Consider the following 18,925-nt stretch of genomic DNA (forward strand, 5'->3'; position numbering starts at 1 on the left):
AGTGGAGATGATGAAATCAGAAATACATGTATCCGAGTGAAGATGATGGAATCAGATATACATGCATGTTTCCAGGTGAAGAGAATGAGATTAGAATCACAAGTATTCCGGTCAAGATGATGGAATCAGACATGAATAATATTGAAGTGAAGACGATGAGATCAGAAATGCATGATACATGTTCAAGTGAAGAGAAGATGATGGAATCATATGAGCGACAAGTAATTGCTCTCGTCGTCAGCAGGTCTCTCTCTCTCTCTCTCTCTCTCTACGCGAAGAGCAGCAAGTTAGCGCTTATATTCAGCCCTCTAATGCACCACCATTCCCATCCACGTGCGCAACATCCCGGTCTATCATGTCCAGATGACGTTATCGAGAAGCGATAATAATGGTAGTGGCGTGGTTGTTACCTATATTTTTGTCTTGTGGTAGTAAGATATATGTACCTACCTACCTTACACGCGACGTTGGTTGGTTGGCTGGTTGGTTGGTTGGWTGGTTGGGCGAGGTTTGCCGGGCAATGATAGGCCCTCGGGACTTCTACTTTCGGGTCTAGTGTCATCTGCGCAGGGGAATGATTTTCTTCGGTAGAGCCAATTAGAATTGGGGAGATCGACAACGTGCTTTTACTTTTGGAAGGAGGGGGGATGGACTTCATGTCGTCGTGTACCTGCTCTGCTCGATCATGTTTCGACGTGACGGGGTCATTTTTTTTTTTGAAGGTGGAGATATTTTGCATGGCTGCGTGTTGGTCTCATTGGAATATGGGAGGTGGAACATGCTGGGATGGAAAATCTTGGTGGGAGTTACTGTTGAAGATGACGAGAGAGGGTGGAACGGGTTGCCTTGACGCCATTTGGAGTGGGTGGCTGTTTTGAGGGACGGATCATTTGCATTTACATCAAAAGGCAGCGTGATGAGGCGTTTTTCTCTCATGTTTCTCTTTAAGGAGGGGAGAGGTGTATTTACAAGGTTTGTTAAATAGTGGACGATCTTGCCTCCATCTCGGAGAATAGATTTCTTTTAAAGGCACGCCTCTTCGCTGATCAGATCAGAATTCGAGGGAACTCTTTTTTATATCTCACTCTGAATATAGCAAAGAGTACTCCCTTGCATCACAACACAATCATGTTCACAAGAAAGATCCCCCTTCTCCTAGGCCTCCTAAATCCCATCTCCGCCTTCCAACCTCAAACCCTCGCCTCGCCAAAAATCCCCTCCAAACTCCCCTCCTTCGTAACAGAATTCGCCCCCCTAGTCCACCTCTACTCCAAAGACCCCTATCGACCCTCGGACATCTCCGCCCAACTCCTCAACACCCGTCCTTACACCTCAAACTACACCCCCATATCCAACCCTCCCAACCCTCTGACCTTGAACAGCCTCAACTCCCTCAACTCCTATGGAAAAGTCTACCTAACATCCACCCTGGACCCCACAACATCCCCTCGACCTCCCTATCTCTACGGCGTCTCTCCTTCCCCCTCAGGCGAAACCCCCAACGCCACCTCCGCAACAATCATCCTCGTCGACCATGGGAATGCAACTGTAGATGTTTTTTACATGTATTTCTACGCTTTCGATTACGGAGGCGATTACCTGGCCCGGCAAATTAATGTGGGGAATCATGTGGGGGATTGGGAGCATAATATGCTGCGTTTCGTGGAGGGGAAACCGAGGGAAATGTGGTTTTCGCAACATGCGGGTGGACAGGCGTTTGAGTATTCTGCCGTGGAGAAGTTTGAGGGGGGTGGAAGGGTGAGTCTTTCCAATCAATGCATCAAATCCCCTTTCTCAATCATTGCTGATGAGAGGCTTGTGATATTTTATAGCCCGTGGTATATTCCGCCAACGGCACACATGCCAACTATGCGAAACCGGGTACGCACGACCATACGATTCCCGGAGTGGATCTTCCGGTGGGATTACTAGAAGATCATACCGATGCGGGACCCCTGTGGGATCCGACTCTTTCTGCCTATTATTACAGTTTTGATCCCCAGACTTCAAAATTTGAGGCGTATGACGATGATGATGAGAGTACGCCGGTGGCGTGGTTGTATTTCACGGGGAATTGGGGAGATGAAAAGTATGCGAAAAGTGACCCGAGACAGGATTGTCCGTTGGGTGTGGATGCTTTGTGTCGGTAAGTTTGGAATTAGAGGTTGGGAGGTTGTGCTGAAGCCGTCTTCCTTGTTAGAGGTCATAGAAATTCGGTGATTTTGGAGATGGTTGCTGATGTTTTGTGCTTTGATGTAGATACTCGGGCGGACCTACGGGACCTATCGACAAGGATCTGGACCGGAAGAATGTTTGTCCGGATAGTCAGGAGATTTGCATTGCTTTGCCTTTGGTGCTCTAGGGATGAATCGAGAAGACTTGGGAAATGAAAGTGTTGTGTTGCAATGAATGCTAGGTAGGAATAGGGGAAGGGAACAACCAATTCAACGGATTTTAGGAAGAGCGCTGGGTGATGAAAGACTCTGTGCAAGCAACCCTCGCTATGTAGATACCTCCATCTCAGAATAAAGCCTGATTTCAACCATCTCACATCAATAATCGGAACAAAAGTACGATTATATCCTTTTCCTAGAGGAAGGCAACTTAGCAAAGGGTGAAGACTCAGCAGCATAACGTCCATGCTCACCAACATCACCCGATCAAGTAAGCTGAATCGATCCTTGCTAACCACGGCGATAAGTGCGAAAGGCCAAGAACAAGGCTAGACCCTCAATGACAGCCGTCAGAACGCCAAAGAGGATTGTCAGAGTCACGGTGACGTCGTTGGAGGGATCGGTGACTTGTAGTGGAGTTGCAAAAGAGGTGGTGTTGGTCATCGTTACAGATGGCCACTTGAGGGTGGAGTGACAGAGTTCCTGAATGCTGATTGGACTGATGGTCTTTTGGGACGATGGAGGAAATGCCACGGTTGTTGAGTGATTGCTTGAGCTCTATCGATGGTGAATGAAGAGCTGAGAAATGATTGGAAGATTGTGTCAGTTGGGGAGCAAAGAAATGGATGTGAGTGCCTCTTTTATGTACAGGTCGCGGGCGTTTGAACAGACTCTTAAAGAGCGGAAATGCATGGCCAGGTCGTACAGAAAGAAATAAATGCGCTGCCGACATCACAGGTTGGGAGGAAAGCCATGGCGTGTGGACCTTGCTGCTCATCAGAAGGAATGCCATGCCTGGAGAGGATGATGCGCTGCTGGCACAACCACAGGTAGCATATCGAAGGAGATGACTCTCCGAGCTCAGCCACAGTAGAATGCGCTGCTGGGCTGCAATCTGGAGCATGGACAATCGATCGCAAAAGAGATCCCCGCTTGCGCTGCACACCGCCGTGTAATCGTGACGGAGCCCTCGAACCAGGGCGCGCCTTCGCAGCAGAGGTGAAAAATTTCCATTAAAACACGTCGCAAGGACGGGGAAGAGGCGGCCGCCGCCGCAGGCGAATGTGCCACCACAGGCAGGCAGCTGGGTGGCAGCGCAAGTTTCCAACCCACTGTGGTTTTGGGTTGGCGCTGCCGGCGCTAGGCTCTCTCCCGGGCCCCCGCCCTCGGGCGGATCTGCACATTGCGCTGCGGCAGTCTCCACGCGATTGTCGGGTAGGACCCGAGCTCGTTCGTTGAGAGGCGGGCGCTGCCGCTGTCAACTTGCTCCTTGATACTTGTCTCAACCGCACACAATACACAGGAGGTACAGAGTGGTATATATAACGCTATTGTCCTAGCAGCCTCGAACAGCGTGTCTCGCCAAGAGCAATCTTCGGAAGACGCGGGAACCAGATTTATTAGCGGCCGTCTTCTGGCGTTTAAGGTATCCACCCACTCCAATGCGGCAAGACGCTGTAAGGTACGGTCAAGGATCGCAACCTTGAAGGCTGCAACAGCAGTGTTGTCGCGATTCGGAGCGCTGGCGAATGGACCTCGCAGGCCGTGTGAAAAATGCAGGTATGGATCACTGTCGTCTCACATTCCTTCAGTCCCAGCTCTTCCCTCATGCCTTCCCTTCGCCTGCGATCATTCCCCCGTGTTTTCCCTTCCTTCCTGCCATATCCATATTGCCTTCATCCTACATGAACACAACTGCTAACCGGAACATCATCGCCACTTTACGCAATTCGCAACATTCAACCAGATCAAACAGCTCGCCACGTAAGCCTGGGCGGCTCGAAGTATTATTCCAATATGCAGAGCATGCGAGATTGCAGAGAAGATCGAGAAACATGTACAGCTTGCAAGAAATCCATATCCAACAGGGACCGTACGCAGCACGAACAATCCAAAGGACACATCAAGAATGCTACGGGTGCAGCTCCACTCAAGGGTGCTTACGAATGCGATCGCTGTCCCAAGACGTTCCATCGAAAGGGCGATGTGCTACGACACAAACGAACGTGCCGACGAGGGTCGAGCTCGGCGAAAGCTGTAGCATTTGAAACGAGCCAGAAATATCGGTACTCTTCGACCCAAATGCCATCCCCATGGCACGACCCATTCCCGATGCGATCCGATGTCGTTGGCCAAGGCAGTAGCATGGCTGTGGAGGCATGGCCGCCAACTCCTGAGAATCGAGACACACTCAAATATTCAGGCGGCAATATGCAGCCTGATATCACTTGGTCTGATGTTCTTGATGATGACGATTCTCACATGGCGATGACGATCCCTACAGCGAGGAGAAGCTACTGCGCATCACCAACAACTGCGGCCTCCGCGAACAGCGAATTAATCTCCTGCCCTGTGGCAACCGTACAGAAGAAGGAACGCAGGCTTCATCACATTCCTTCGGACTTCTTTGTGCCAAGTACATGGGACGATTGCCAGAAGGCAACAAGACTGGATGTGAAGAAGCGTCTCGATGGGTCAAAAAATGGCTACAGCTATCGAAGAAAATAACATCCACGTCATCAGAGAGATGCTGGCCAACGGATTTCCGATCGCCTCGCCGCTTTCTGGCCCGAACTATGAACCCCCAAAATCGCCCAAAACGGCATTTCGTCTGGCTGCGGACCTTGGGCGTGAAGAGGTATTGCTATGTATCCTGGAGTACGAGTCGTCGCTTCAAGTTCTCGCTTCCGTTCCCAGCACTACACCTCTTGTGCTTGATGTCCGATGTAACGCCGTGTTACTCGAGGCTGGGGCGTCGGCCAATCAAGGAGACCGTGGGCCATGCATGCTCGCTCATTACATTGCTCAGCCCTGCTTGGCTGGTGTTGCATTGCTGCTCAAACATAATGTTCGGGTGACAACTTCGCATCTGGACCAGGCCGGTCAAGAAACTTTGTCAAGTCCAAATTCATCCGTCCGCAGAGGGATCTTCAAGTGCTTACTTTGGGGACCCGAAAACTGTGTGGCCAAAAACATCGTCGAAGAAGTTCTCGCGTCAACGTGGCCCAAAGCACTCAAGCTTCAGCAATATGAACTGGTCGAGCTCTTGCTTGTCCGTGGGGCCAGACTGTATCAGTCTGCGGGATTTCAATTCAACTGTGGCATGATTGATGCATCCAATCGTGGCGACTATCGAATGGTGAATCTCCTACTTCGCCATGGATTCGATGTCATATCACACGCCGGCCTCTCCGCCAGTAGTCTAGCCGTTGGGAATGGCTATGATCGACTAACGAGGCTTCTCGTCACGAGTGGGGTCGACGTCGGTCATGCTGAAGGTACGTCGCTGTACACCGCGGTTAGCTCTGGCGACCTGCAAATCGTTCAAATCCTATTGCAAAAACCCACGGCGGTCAGCAGGAGATCCAGTCTCGGGCGATGTGTTAGAAATGCCTTAAACCTTGCAAGTTGGCGCCTCATCTGTAGCGTAGACTCAAGCGCATCTCAGGACATAGATATGAGGCGAGAGATGGTATACCTCTTGGCCGAGACGAATCGAGCGAGTCAGAGTGATGTTTCCAATTGGAAGCCACCACGGTGCTGGGTAGACGTCATGTTACGTGGATTCCATCAATGGCTTTTGATGAAACAAGGTGTCCGCGAAGTGCTATGAGGATTTACAGCGCTCGTCAGCTCAGCTTGCAGGACAGGCTTGGCTTGCATCAACCCAAGTTCTCGCTTGCTTGAGACTAGGCCGCCTTCAAGCGATGGTGACTTAGACCTATACACAGCGATCCAGCGAACATTCGTGGGATGCCCCGATGTGACAATCCGTCAAGTACCAGCGATCAATCGGATGACGAAAACATCTGCGACATTGTTCAAGATCGACAGACACGACATCGACGATACCCACAACCACACTCCCTCGATCATCAGTGGCTATTCTTTGACATTCCAATCACACTTGCTGCGTCGCCAAACCTCTCCAATGGGCGCAGCCAGCCAGGGGAGCTTGCATACATTGTTACCAGAGACTAAGACAAAGTGAACGATTTCCATATAGCAGCAGCAACTTACCGAACTGGCGAAGATGACGCCAAAGAGGCGAAAGAGTGGATGGAATGGAATGGAATACGGTGGTTTCATTTTCAGCAAGAAGAGCTGCAGCTAGACCATCCCATCGACATGGTTGATTCTGCCATCGGACTCGGCGTAAATAGCGTACTCCTTACTGCGGGACTGCTACGTAAGTTGCAAGCAGAACATAGCTGGAGACATTAAGCGAACAGGCTTCCTGCTGGAATAATTAGGCGCCATTGCGAGAAAAGATCGTAATAGGCAGAAACATCGCTCAGATACTGCGGTGACCTTTATGAGCGTCCCTTTCCTCTCATATCGAGTCCGACCAACAGCGATCAGCTCCATCGCAATCCCCTACCACGACTCTACTTCAAATAGAGTACCCACATGAGAGTATAGATTCCATCTCCGGTGCACATGGCCATCGGACGATAAGGTCCCATCAGGATGTCCGGAGCTTCGAGTTTCGCATCTATGGCACCTGCTTGGTGATAATGGTATGTTGCGTGAGAATGACCTCCTGAAATGTTTCAAATCCCCCTGAAAACCGCAACAACGAAGTCCTTTTTACCATTTCAGACCGTGATGCACGGCATCCATCACATGCACGATATGTTCGTTCTGAGCAACATCTCTTTAAAGGGAAGCAAGTCCGTACTCGCTGAGATCATAAAATCCGCAGGAAAAGGCGTTCCACATCATTATCAATCCGCTCGCTACGTGCTTCGTAAGTGTCCATGTCGAAAAGCTCCTCGTGGATTGACAGACCGCAAAGCGAAAGCAAGGCGGTAGTGCAGGCATGGATCTTCAGCGCCGGAGGAAGATCGCCGTATTTCCACAAGATATTCAAAGACATCACCGTGGTATGAGTGTCGATACGTATACTTCATGTAACTGCGGGACATACTGGAGGATCGAAGCCAGTTCCCTTGACAGAATTTGTTACGGCCTTACGTTACTCTTTGCGTTTAGATGGAATGCGATTTTCGATCGGAGTCGGGCAACGTGGAAATCGTTGATTGGACATAGAGCCTCATCATGTGAATTTAAGAGAGGAAACGCCATGGAAGCTTCATGACATGGTCGACCGAAAATGAAGCTCGTAAAAAAAGAGATACTTGGAACAGGATAGATTCTAGACTAGCTGGCKGGAGAAGACGACGGGTGTCCAACTTCGTGGCCTACGGATCTTGACGCCGTTGGAGCAGCCTCCGCTGGTATAAAGATCGGCTTTAGGATTGATGCTGCGTGAGAAGAGGTGTGAGGAGGCAGTGTTAAGAGGCTTTTTGGTGAAACGGACGCGAGTTTTCATTCTTCAATAATGGTTTCGGTGAAACCAGCTGTGATTCTTTGAGCGGGCTCGTTTTTATCATGGAAATCTAGTTAGCAGCTAGAAATTTGTCTTTTAAATACCCCGTTGGGTGGAGGGAGGCGAGGTACTGGTATGTCTCTCTACAGCTGCAGAAACTCCGAGCGAGCCTTCTGGGCACTGTAGCGAATAGAGGATCGTCGATTTTTTCGAGCTGTAAAGATGCTGTAAAGCAGGCTAGTATTGTACCCCTGAAGTCAGCCAGCCCCCTTTTTCCCCAAAAGATGCCGGCAACTGAACAAATTAGAAGAGCAAATCCGTTCATTGTCATCCGCCACGATGAATCTCACCATCTCTGCCGCTGAGTTCTACCCTCGCCGAACATGTCTTGGTAAGCGAGGATAATTCTGCTGGCCCCACAAAGTACTGTAGATCCCCTTGTGCTCATCAATTTTCACACTCAGCCTCTGGAACGCTCCATCAAGTAAATTCTCTCTGCTCAAAGCTGGAGAGGTCCGCCATCTCGACAGATATTCATTCCACGTCATTGGCGTCGTCTCCTCTAATACCAGTCCTTTGGCTTCTGCATAGTGTAGTGGACCTGATCCTTGGAGTTCACTATACTACTCGAAGTATAGCTAGCTGCATATGGTATCTACAGGTGTCGGCGAACGCTTCAAATGTGCTCATTTATAGGGGATGCCGGTGGGTGATTGGTAGAAAAGTCATAACATAAACTGCCGCGAGCGAGTCGCAAAGCACGGGAAACGGCGACTCTAGGAATTTTTATACACACTCGTTCGCCTGACCAGCTTGACAGAGTCATAGAAAGCGCCAGAATTTCCTATTCAGGAGCAATTGACTAATCTCCTTCCTGGTTCCAGTAGCCTTCCGCGTCAATCACACAATCTGCTAGGAAGAAGAATGTAATTCTGCAGTCGAATGGTCACTCAATTTGGAACACGGAACAAGTGTCGATAGCCTTTCTCATAGTACTCATCGTCTCAACCTAACAGAAACATCAGTCTAAGCTGGTGGCGGCGCAGCACAAGCAGCCGGGGCATCGCTTGACGTGTACGAAAAGCTGTGCGAGACATCCAGCGTTGGCCCATCGAAACGGGTTTGTGTCTTTGTAGCGTACTCCTTACCCCACGGTGTGGAATACAAGTCGCAGATCTGTCCGAATACCCGTCCTGTCTGCGGTCCAGAAGCATAAGTAGCAAGATAACAGTTGAAGAAATAGCACGGGCGAGTTCTGGTATACTGCGTGTCGCACCATTGAGCGGCTCTTGTGACGTTGTATGGGTCGGTTGTGGAGGTGAATATCTGAGTGATGCCTGTTCGCACTCCATCATTGCATGTGGGTGCAGAGATGGCTCGTTTGCCGAGGTTGACGGGCTCGAGATAACCTGGCTCTGGTGGTGGTTTGCGCTTGTTGTAGCCGTTTGAGCCTGCGATTACGACTTCGAATTGGCTGCGAGTTTGGCCTGCGTTGACTGCGTTGGATGCAGAGACCTCGGAAGACCACAGGACACACTTGATTAGAGCTACGTTGTTGTGAGTGTTTGACTTGAAGAGATGATGACTGAGCTACTTACTAGTCGATGGTGGGTTCGTACATGTTTCGTCGCCTGGTACCACCGAAGGGCTTCTTTCGAAGAAAATGTTGAATGCAACGCAACGATCATTGAGCTCGCAGGAGCGAGCACATTCGGTCACATTATAGCTGGACAGCGTCGAGTACCCTTGGTAGCCCTCAGCGCTGGAGCTGGCATGGAGGTTCGAGTATGCAAGCGTGTAGTTGGCTGGTGTCATGGCATTGTTCGATGCATCTTGAATAGCTGACAGGGCGTAGAAGGCGGACTGCGAACTGTCAGTCTGTTTCTGCGTGATTGGAAATCAGCGAGCGCCTACTGGTGTGTCTGGCGTTGGTATTGGGCCACTCCCAGCCGGGAGAGGTGCCCGTGATGAACATGCATTGTCTTGTGATTGAATTGGAGTCAGAAATAAACACATGAAGTACAAAACACCAAGTGGCTTGCTCGTAAACATCTTGTCTTGCTACATCTGCGTTGGAGGAAAGTGAGGAATTCTGAGACGGCTGGTCGCAGCGGACTTATACCGAAGTGCTTCTAGAGGCACGTCTGGACAGCAAGGGATGGACGCTGACGTTCTCGAACATGAATTGCAATCAAGGAAAGTGTAGGCTACTCATCCATCGTGCATAGACGTGGCTGTAACGAAAACTTGTGATAGGTCAAGCCGAGTGTTGTTGGATCCTATAGCTGCGGCTGAGGTGAACGGAACAAAGAGATGCCGCTAGAAGGATGCGAAGTGCATGGTCGCCAGTCTATATCAATAACACGCCTTCGGCATTGCGTACATGTCGCCGTTACATGATTGGCCAGCGTCGTATGGGTTGCAACAGGCTGGACTACACCATCATTTGAGAGACGAGCAATTTTGCGTATTAAAGCACAGTCGGGACACATCCAATACAGAAAGCTCGGCTCCATTAAGCGGGAGGAAGGCAGACGACTCCTTCGCGGGCAGGCTGACCGAGACTGCGCTGCCCTTGCCAGGACATGAGGTTCGCCATCCTGTCCTTCAAATCACGCAGCGGTCCGTGCTTCTTCGCGGAAGTATCTTGCTTTACTTTGGTCTGCTTCATCGGCAAGTGAATATGGACTCAGATCTTGAAAGGGCCTCTCGGAGCGGTCAGAATAGGCTCGAGGTAAGTGATAAAACATTGATCCGTCGAGAGGAACAGCCGTCCTGGACATGGCAATATCCGCTATCCTTGGCAAGTGTAGTCATGCTTCATGGACGGTGCATAAATKCCCTGGTAGCCACATCGTCCTTCTGGGCTGTTTGGGGTATGCTAWTGAGAGAGATGTCGACTTGAACAGGGAGAGATGCGATGAAGGTAAGGTAAGGGGAAGGGTGGGGTCCGGGGTTATAATCGCTAAATCCGACGGATCCGATCTGCTGGAGCGATAAGCTCAAGCTCGCATCGTCCTCGGCACCTTACATATTAGCTCTCCAGGCCAGTGGAACGGGCATTCCATTCCAACCGCAGCTGTCAGACGACAGTGTCGACATATCCTCCAGGTGAGRGATCGGTACAATATGGCTACTCCTGGGAACACCTCCCCGCCTGCATCATGGCATACCGAGACGGAATCCACCGGCGATGACGACATGGACTACACGGTGAGAGGCGAACAGCCATTGCATTGATCGATGGTGTTTGTAGAGCTGACGAATGGTTTGAACAGCTCGCCAGTGATGAGACGACCCCTTTCGCCGATACTGGTGCTGAGAACTTCTTCGACGAGGAGGATGATGGCGAGGATGAAGAGGAGGAGGAGGAGGAAGAGGAGACGACATTGTACTACGACGCCGAAGATGGAACGCTGCGAGACGAGGACGGCGATGAAGTGACATTCGAAATGGGCAATGGCGATGAGGTCGAAGAAGAGATTTTGGACGATGAAGAGGGAGACGAGCAAGCAGCAGGTGGCAATGAAACACCACAGCCAGCGCCGGCAAGAGCTCAAACCATCACCAGTACGTTCGCCACCACCACCACCAACACCAACACGGCAGCACGTCCGGGCCTGTTGAGAAACCTCAGTTCAGCGGCGCAAAGACGCGTAAGCATTTTCCATTGACATACTGACCCTTCTTCGCTGTGGTAGTAACCCAGCAGCAGATCTTGCAATTGCTTAGCCATGCCGGCATTCGAGGCATCTTACAGCCTTCTGGTCCTACGACTCGCTCTAGCGGTGCTCGAAGACCTGTTCAGCTCGACGCGGGCGATGATGACGACGACGAAGACGAATCGTATCTGGGCTATGGCGGTCGACGAAACCGGCAACGTCGGAGAAATGTTGTTGGAGATCGATATCCGCCAATCCCTTCCAAAGAGGGCAAGGAGCTGATGGAGAATGGCACCTTTGGAAACAATGATCGTTGTGCGCATACTTCCTGCGGCTTGCCATATCCACAAGACACCATCAGTAAGCGTAAACGCTTATCCCGTCGAATGCTGGACCGTGAGATGGGTGTCGAGAGTAGAGGCCGAGCTCGCGTCTTGAGCGGTCTTGCAGCACAAGACATGATCCCCGGCTCCAAAGCAGATCTCATCATCAACCTCAACGATCGGTGTTACTCTGGTCAATTTTCCGACGACGGTTCCTTCTTCTTCGCCTGCGGACAGGACTTCAAGGTGAGAATGTACGATACCAGTAATCTATACGACTGGAAGTACTACAATACTGTACATTACTACGGTGGCCAATGGACCATCACGGACGCTTCTTTATCACCGGACAACAAGCTTCTAGCATACAGCAGTATCAGCAGTAGGGTGTGTCTTGCCCGCACAGAACAAGGTGACACTTCCGAGCCACGACTTCTGGACTTTTCAGACATGGGTGGTGGTTCACGGGCAGGTGGCGGTGGTTGGGGACGTTCGAGAGGCTCTTTCGGAATCTGGTCTCTTCGATTCAGTGGCGATGGAAACGAGATAGTGGCAGGAACATCTGATCAGAGTGTCTACGTTTACGATCTTGAAGCACAGCGGAGCATCTTGAGGATTCCTGGCCACACAGATGATGTCAATGCAGTGTGTTTTGGCGATAAGATGTCACCTCACATCCTGTATTCCGGCTCCGACGACACCACGCTGAAAGTCTGGGATCGCAGAAGTCTTGCTAGCATGCGACCGGCCGGCATGTTTCTTGGTCACACCGAAGGACTCACATATATTGACAGTAAAGGCGATGGGCGTTATGTGATCAGCAACGCCAAGGATCAGACGTGCAAGTTGTGGGATTTGAGAAAGATGGTGTCGACAGATCAGGGAGAGAGACTAAACCCACAGGTTTGTATCGACATGCCATTGATGATCACTCATGCTAACTTCTTCGATAGGACTACACAACCAACTTTGATTATCGCTTCTCCCCCTATGATACTGCAGACCACACACCTCACCCTCACGATTGCTCACTCGTCACATTCCGCGGTCATCGCGTCCTCAAAACACTCATTCGCTGCCACTTCTCACCGGCCGGCTCCACAGATGGTCGATACATCTATTCTGGAAGTCACGACGGCAAGATCTACGTCTGGAATCTCGATGGCACTCTAGCGGGAGAGCCAATCAACGTGCTTGCAGCTACAAAGAACTCCCGTCCAGTCTCGGATGAGAGATATGTAGATCGCTATGATTATTATGGCCAGGGAGGTGTTTGGAAGACGATCGTCAGAKACGCAAGCTGGCACCCTCATGCACCAGTTATTGCGGCCACGAGTTGGAATGGCTGGGATCATGGGTTGGGAACGTGCACCGTTCATTCCTGGAGTGATGGAACCGCAGAGGACGAGATCCGGTCCGACGGTGATGTTGAATCATCCAGTGGAGGTAGAGGCAACGTAGACGCTGCGGCGTATGCAAACGCGGACAGTCTGGGAGCTAGTCCCATGGGAGCAAGAGTCAATGCGGAGCTACACCACGACCCACGATATTACGGAACTGCCAATGCTGGGAGAGAACAGAGGCGGACACGCACGAGAAATCTGCCGGGTCTGCGGGCGCTCTGGGGTGATGGTGGGGATGAAGACAGTTGACTAGATGAACCAGAGGAAGGGGAGGATGAAGATGAGGACGACGGGCTTGGAGAAGACGATCTTGAGGAGGGTTGGGAAGATGGTTGGGAAGATTATGAGGAGGGAGAAGCAGAGGTAGGAGAGGAAGATGACGACCTCGCAGACCTTCCTGTGTGATCTGAGAGAAGGATGGCATCCAAGGCACATGATGAGGCATGGAGTGTGCATCTCTGGGTCACCTATGATAAGTTACGAAATTGCATTGACGAAGGAGTGAATGAGACCTGTACATAAGATTGATAATCCAGACTTCCCATCGTGCGACCTCTGACTCCGCTCAGCGAAGAGAATGTGCTTTTGTGATTGATTCGGGAGCGAACATTCTCCGCACGTTGCGCTCAACCGAAGACCGAATGAAAGTACCCACACCTCTACTGCCGATCACGGCACGGTCGACCCACTAGCCTACACACTATCTACCTCACACCTCTTTCCTGATCGACTACATGTATAACCGTCGTTATTACATCCTATCAATGGACTTCAACATCACATCACCTCCTTCAAGATGTCATCTCCCGAAAAAGATCCCACCCTTCAAATCCTCGCTTTCGAACCACACGACCCCGAAAACCCCTACAACTGGTCTAAACGCAAAAAAATCATGATCATAGCCCTCGGCACCCTCGTAGTGTTAAACACCACCATGGCTAGTTCCCTCCCTTCACTCGCCCAACAATCTCTTCGCGAACACTTTGACGTGCAACAAGAAATCCAAGGCGTCCTACCCAATTCCATCTATCTTGTTGGATATGTGCTTGGACCTACGTTGTGGGCGCCTATGAGTGAGCACTTTGGACGGAGGTGGATTACTCTGGGGGCTTTTGGAGTTTATGCGGCGTTTATGGCTGCGTGTGCTGTCGCGCCTGGGTGGGCTAGTTTTTGTGGGTTTAGATTGTTGACTGGTTTGTGAACATTCCTGGATTTTTTTGGGTTGGAAGGTTTATTATGGAGACTGATTGATTGATTGATTTTTATAGGACTTTTTGGAGCGGCGCCGATTTCTCTTACCGGTGGTTTATTTGCTGATGTGCTGGATGATCCGGTTTGGAGGGGGAGGGCTATTTCTTGGTTTATGACTGTTGCTTCTATGGGGCCCTTTATGGGGCCTGTGGTTTCTGGATGCTTGGTGCAGTTTGGTTGGGAGTGGCCGTTTTGGTTTGGTCGTCCTTGAGAGAGGGAGGGTCGAAGGTGTGCTGATATATGCAACAGGTTCGGATTGATATTCGCTGGAGCATGTTTTGTTCCGCAACTGTTCTTCCTACCCGAAACTTTTGGGCCCGCTCTGTTGAAAGCCAAGGCCAAGAAGATGCGCAAAGAACACACGGGTGCTAATGTCTACGCTCCGCTGGAATTGCAACGTGTGGGTGCACTGCAGATGGTGACAAGAATCGTTGGTAGGCCATTACGCATGATGCTTCTGGAACCGATCGTCAGCGCTACTTGCTGCTACTTGTCACTGATGTATGCGACTGCGTTCATTTTGTTCCAGTCGTTTAGTGTGATATATCCCCGTAAGTTCACTTTCTCATCTCAGCTTGCGTATGTGCTGACGAACGAGCTCAGCGATTTATGGATTTGGAAACCTTGAAACAGGGCTGGCTTTCCTCCCTCGTATGTCGATCCCTTCATCCGTTCTTGGGAATGCTGACGGGTCAAACGCAGTGGTGGTTGGAAGTATCCTCGCTCTTCCCATAACTTTCGTACGTCATGCGTTCTGAACATTCGACACAGCGCGCGTTGTAGAAGCTCACAATCGAACAGTGGTATGATACCTATATCAGGAAAGCGAAGGCTGCCAGGAAAACCTGGGCCTCAAGAGAAGAGTACCAAAGACTTCCACTAGCATGCATAGGCGGCCCTCTTATGCCAATCGGGATGTTCTGGATCGGCTGGTCCGCGCGAACTTCAGTACATTGGATTGTACCCATCCTAGGCGGCCTACCTTTTAGCATCGGCTTTGTGCTTGTCTTCGTGGCGTTGTATAACTACCTTGTAGACGCATACAAGATCTACGCGGCTAGTGCACTTGGAGCGACGAGTATAGCACGTAGTATATGCGGCGTTGTGTTGCCTTTCGCGGCGAAGCCGATGTATGATACTCTTGGAGTGACGTGGGCGTGTAGTTTGCTGGCTTTTGCGACATTGGCTATGTGTGCCATTCCGTTTGTGTTCATTTGGTACGGGCCAATACTGAGATCGAGGAGTCCTATTTGTCAGGAGTTGGCTACACCAGAAAAGCGGCAAGATGAAAAGGAAGAGAAGGAGAAGGAGAAACCGTAGAAATATAAGAAAGGCACCTGCCGTGCTTGCCAATGGGCAGGAAGAAAGCTACTCCCGACCACAATTTCCATCTATGACGGGTCTGTTGCTTTTCGCTCTAGTGAACTTCGAAGGCAGTGTCTCACGAACACTGATACCGAATCGGTGTCCGAGCCTTTCATTTAGGGGTGGCAGATTGGCACCGGGACAGCCTACGTAATGATTGCTCTGCCGCCGACTGTTGACGCGAAATCAATCGCCGATAGATGTGAAATTGCTCGAACCTATTGGCATGGCAGGACGAGGCGTAGTTGGGACCTGGGCGTAGTGCCAGTAAGACAACACCAGTCATGGCCACCAGCAGATTTGACCAACGAAATTCCTGCGGTCCGGCAAGGCTGTGTATGTGAATATGAGATGGTGTGAATGCCTCGCTTTGCATGCCTGAGGTACGAGTCTCTGTCCGTGATYATGCGCAGGGAAGAGGTCTGAGATCCTGGGGCACCCGAGGGATGGACGCATATGATGTCAGTGCGTGTAAGGGCGAAGAGATTGTAACAAGAACTCGGTGCCGTCAAAGAGGAGCAGAACGCTACAGCTAGCTGACCGTATTAATCAGTGTATGGAACATGTGCAACGAAGTATGATGATTGTCGTCCGACACGAAGGCCACCTAAGGTACACCTGGCACTGGCACTGATGGGTCAGCGATTGRAGGCATCGTCCTGTTCGCTCAATGTCAAGTTCGCACATCCATGGTCATTCAGTTAAGGATAATTCCAGTCAGCTAGGCGCCAAGTTGCTTCAGGTGACGTCGGCGGTGATAATGATCAAGAGTGTGAGGTGAAGTGAAGGGTCCTGTTTTGCAGGGTGGCGTTGTTGGACGCCAAGCCAAGCGAGGTGGAGACAAATTCGGCAAGTGCCGCAACACACACTCAAATCCTCAAACCTCCACGAATCCCTCGACACCGTCACCGCAGCGCATCGCATCGCCAAATCAACCACAATCCGGTCAATCTCATCGAACTGCGACACTACACACCAATTACACCCCAAATACCGCAAATATGGTGCGTTCCGGCCACATGCAGAGCCGGCACCGCGCGCAGAAGGCACACGACAGTCTATACTGCTCGATTTGCCTCCCGCGCGCGGCCGACTGCATCACATTGGCCATCCACGAACACTTCCACTGACTGGCACATGCGCAGGTTCTCGCCGTCGATCTTCTCAACCCAACTCCTCAGGCTGAGGCCCGCAAGCACAAGCTGAAGGTTCGCCACCCAGATTGCTCRAATCCTGAGAACAACCAAGCTAATCCATGTAACAGCAATTGGTCCCAGGCCCACGCTCATTCTTCATGGACGTCAAGTGCCCCGGCTGCTTCACCATCACCACCGTCTTCTCCCACGCACAAACCGTCGTCGTCTGCGCCGGCTGCTCCCAGGTGCTTTGCCAGCCCACCGGTGGCAAGGCCCGTCTCACCGAGGGCTGCTCTTTCCGGAGGAAGTAGAGGACTCGCCGAGTTGGGAATGACGAGAATGCAAGGGGACTAGGATGGACTGGATGAAGGAGATGTTGAGGTCATGAGGAATGATGGAACGGAAAAAGAGCACCGCGACGACACTCTCATACCTCGGCTGGATGACATACCTCTAGCCAGTCAGCCTATCCTACGACACCCTACCCTTTGCCTTCTTCATTCCACTGCGCTGTGAAGACACAAAAAAGACGATGACGATGAAAATACCGGAGGACTGCGGGCGTTTGTGATGATGCTATTTTCTGGTGTACAAATGCATGCGACGGAGGTGAGATGGCGTGTGTGTGCTTTTTCAAGGCGAGCTCGGGTGAGATGGACTTCATTGTCCTTTTGCTGGGTGAGGACCCAGACACRCATATCCGCATCGAGGAGCTACCCTTGCTTGCGTTGATCTGCGAATTGTACTGAGTCTACAATCAAAAACATCTGCAAATGTGCTGTCCCACGAGACCATGCAATGTGATGATCCCAATTTGTCGAAGACATTGGACAGGACGTGCTCTTTTCAGTAGTCAGCCGAAGAGCTTCCCCCTGCACTCGACTTGCCCTCCTTTCCTTCCTTCGCGATGGTCACACCTCCACTGGTTCCTAGTCTCTCCGCGCCGGCGCCGAGCATGATCTTCGCATCATTGAGCGTGCGTACGCCACCACTCGCCTTGACCTTCATCAACTTCTCTCCGACACCCTGTGCATGCAGCTGCTCGCAGCAAGCCTTCATCAACCGTACATTCTCCTCGCTCGCTCCAGCACCATTGAACCCAGTACTCGTCTTGACGAAATCGAAACCCGCATACCCAGCAATCACACAAGCCGCGATGATCTGCTCGCGATTCAGCTGAGAGGTCTCGAGGATGAGCTTCAATGTTGTCCCTCTGGTGGTTGAGCGGATGGTTTGCAGCTCAGTGCATACAGCCGCGTATCTGTCATGTCAATCAGCTTGCCTGGTAGATGATTGCATAATGTAATGTAACTCACTCTCCAGCAATGAGCTGAGGAAAGTTAAGCACAACATCCAATTCACTGGCGCCAGCGTCTATACTCTCTTTCGCCTCGGCCAGTTTATGCTCGGTAGAGTATGTTCCCTCATGGAAGCCCACTACGCTTGCGACACCGACGGCCGTGCCTTCTAAAGCCTTGACTGCACTGGCTACGTGTGGTGGTCGGACACAGACGGTCTATGGTGCATATCGTCAGTTTTCCCAGCTCTTGTATTTCTAGTTTGTCGATTTTGTGCACCCACCGCAAAATCGAATTCCGCCGCTTCGGCATATAGCTGTTCGAATTGCGCCTCTGTTGCATCAAGCTTCAGAAGTGTATGATCCACCGTCTTGTTCAGAGCCGCAGAGTTGCCTTCTAGTGCTGGGTGGGAGTAGCTCTTATTCGTGTCGACGGTGAGGTTGGATGTGAAGGTGGAGATCAAAGTGCTCCATGAGGAGTCGAAAGATGGAGCGGCCATGGTGGGCATTCGTGACAATGTCTGTGGATGGCAGACATTTTCTGAGATGCTACTTACATGTTACATATAATGTTTGAGCGCATTGGCGGGGAACGAATGCAGGGTATGCGGGCACACGTGGGTGAATGAAATTTAGGGTTTCGCCTCGGGCTTGGAAGGTGCTTGATTGGGAAGGCGGAGCTGTGCGATGGTCTACAGTCCTCCAGGTTTGTTGAGATGAGTAGCGTCCTGAAGCAAATGATTAGATATTGACGGGATTTGAT

At 51.1% G+C, this 18,925-nt stretch overlaps 7 protein-coding genes; 5 read left to right on the forward strand and 2 right to left on the reverse strand.

The window, feature by feature from the left end:
• Window positions 1-1,128: 1,128 nt before the first annotated feature.
• On the forward strand, window positions 1,129-2,362 carry RCC_01151 (related to VPS62 Vacuolar Protein Sorting; the record flags this gene model as incomplete). XM_023766416.1 has 3 exons in its annotated part: window positions 1,129-1,758; window positions 1,833-2,146; window positions 2,260-2,362. 3 exons carry the CDS (start codon window positions 1,129-1,131, stop codon window positions 2,360-2,362), a joined length of 1,047 nt encoding a protein of 348 aa, XP_023622184.1.
• Window positions 2,363-4,863: 2,501 nt separating this feature from the next.
• Window positions 4,864-6,006, forward strand: RCC_12315 (uncharacterized protein; the record flags this gene model as incomplete). Its single annotated transcript, XM_023766417.1, has 1 exon — window positions 4,864-6,006. One exon carries the CDS (start codon window positions 4,864-4,866, stop codon window positions 6,004-6,006), a length of 1,143 nt encoding a protein of 380 aa, XP_023622185.1.
• Window positions 6,007-8,751: 2,745 nt separating this feature from the next.
• RCC_01152 (uncharacterized protein) lies at window positions 8,752-9,777 on the reverse strand (the record flags this gene model as incomplete). XM_023766418.1 has 3 exons in its annotated part: window positions 8,752-9,272; window positions 9,324-9,588; window positions 9,640-9,777. The coding sequence occupies 3 exons, from the start codon at window positions 9,775-9,777 to the stop codon at window positions 8,752-8,754; spliced, it is 924 nt and encodes a 307-aa protein (XP_023622186.1).
• Window positions 9,778-10,854: 1,077 nt separating this feature from the next.
• RCC_01153 (related to WD repeat protein) lies at window positions 10,855-13,362 on the forward strand (the record flags this gene model as incomplete). XM_023766419.1 has 4 exons in its annotated part: window positions 10,855-10,938; window positions 11,004-11,295; window positions 11,427-12,613; window positions 12,664-13,362. 4 exons carry the CDS (start codon window positions 10,855-10,857, stop codon window positions 13,360-13,362), a joined length of 2,262 nt encoding a protein of 753 aa, XP_023622187.1.
• A 547-nt stretch (window positions 13,363-13,909) lies between these two features.
• RCC_01155 (related to fluconazole resistance protein (FLU1)) lies at window positions 13,910-15,684 on the forward strand (the record flags this gene model as incomplete). XM_023766420.1 has 6 exons in its annotated part: window positions 13,910-14,306; window positions 14,382-14,559; window positions 14,614-14,915; window positions 14,968-15,015; window positions 15,067-15,104; window positions 15,166-15,684. The coding sequence occupies 6 exons, from the start codon at window positions 13,910-13,912 to the stop codon at window positions 15,682-15,684; spliced, it is 1,482 nt and encodes a 493-aa protein (XP_023622188.1).
• A 1,046-nt stretch (window positions 15,685-16,730) lies between these two features.
• On the forward strand, window positions 16,731-17,176 carry RCC_01156 (40S ribosomal protein S27; the record flags this gene model as incomplete). XM_023766421.1 has 3 exons in its annotated part: window positions 16,731-16,733; window positions 16,875-16,937; window positions 16,994-17,176. The coding sequence occupies 3 exons, from the start codon at window positions 16,731-16,733 to the stop codon at window positions 17,174-17,176; spliced, it is 249 nt and encodes an 82-aa protein (XP_023622189.1).
• Window positions 17,177-17,711: 535 nt separating this feature from the next.
• RCC_01157 (related to Deoxyribose-phosphate aldolase) lies at window positions 17,712-18,662 on the reverse strand (the record flags this gene model as incomplete). XM_023766422.1 has 3 exons in its annotated part: window positions 17,712-18,126; window positions 18,182-18,381; window positions 18,447-18,662. 3 exons carry the CDS (start codon window positions 18,660-18,662, stop codon window positions 17,712-17,714), a joined length of 831 nt encoding a protein of 276 aa, XP_023622190.1.
• Window positions 18,663-18,925: the final 263 nt, after the last annotated feature.

The sequence above is a fragment of the Ramularia collo-cygni genome, assembly GCF_900074925.1.
Source record: "Ramularia collo-cygni strain URUG2 genome assembly, contig: RCC_scaffold01, whole genome shotgun sequence".
Taxonomy (NCBI): Eukaryota; Fungi; Ascomycota; class Dothideomycetes; order Mycosphaerellales; family Mycosphaerellaceae; genus Ramularia; species Ramularia collo-cygni.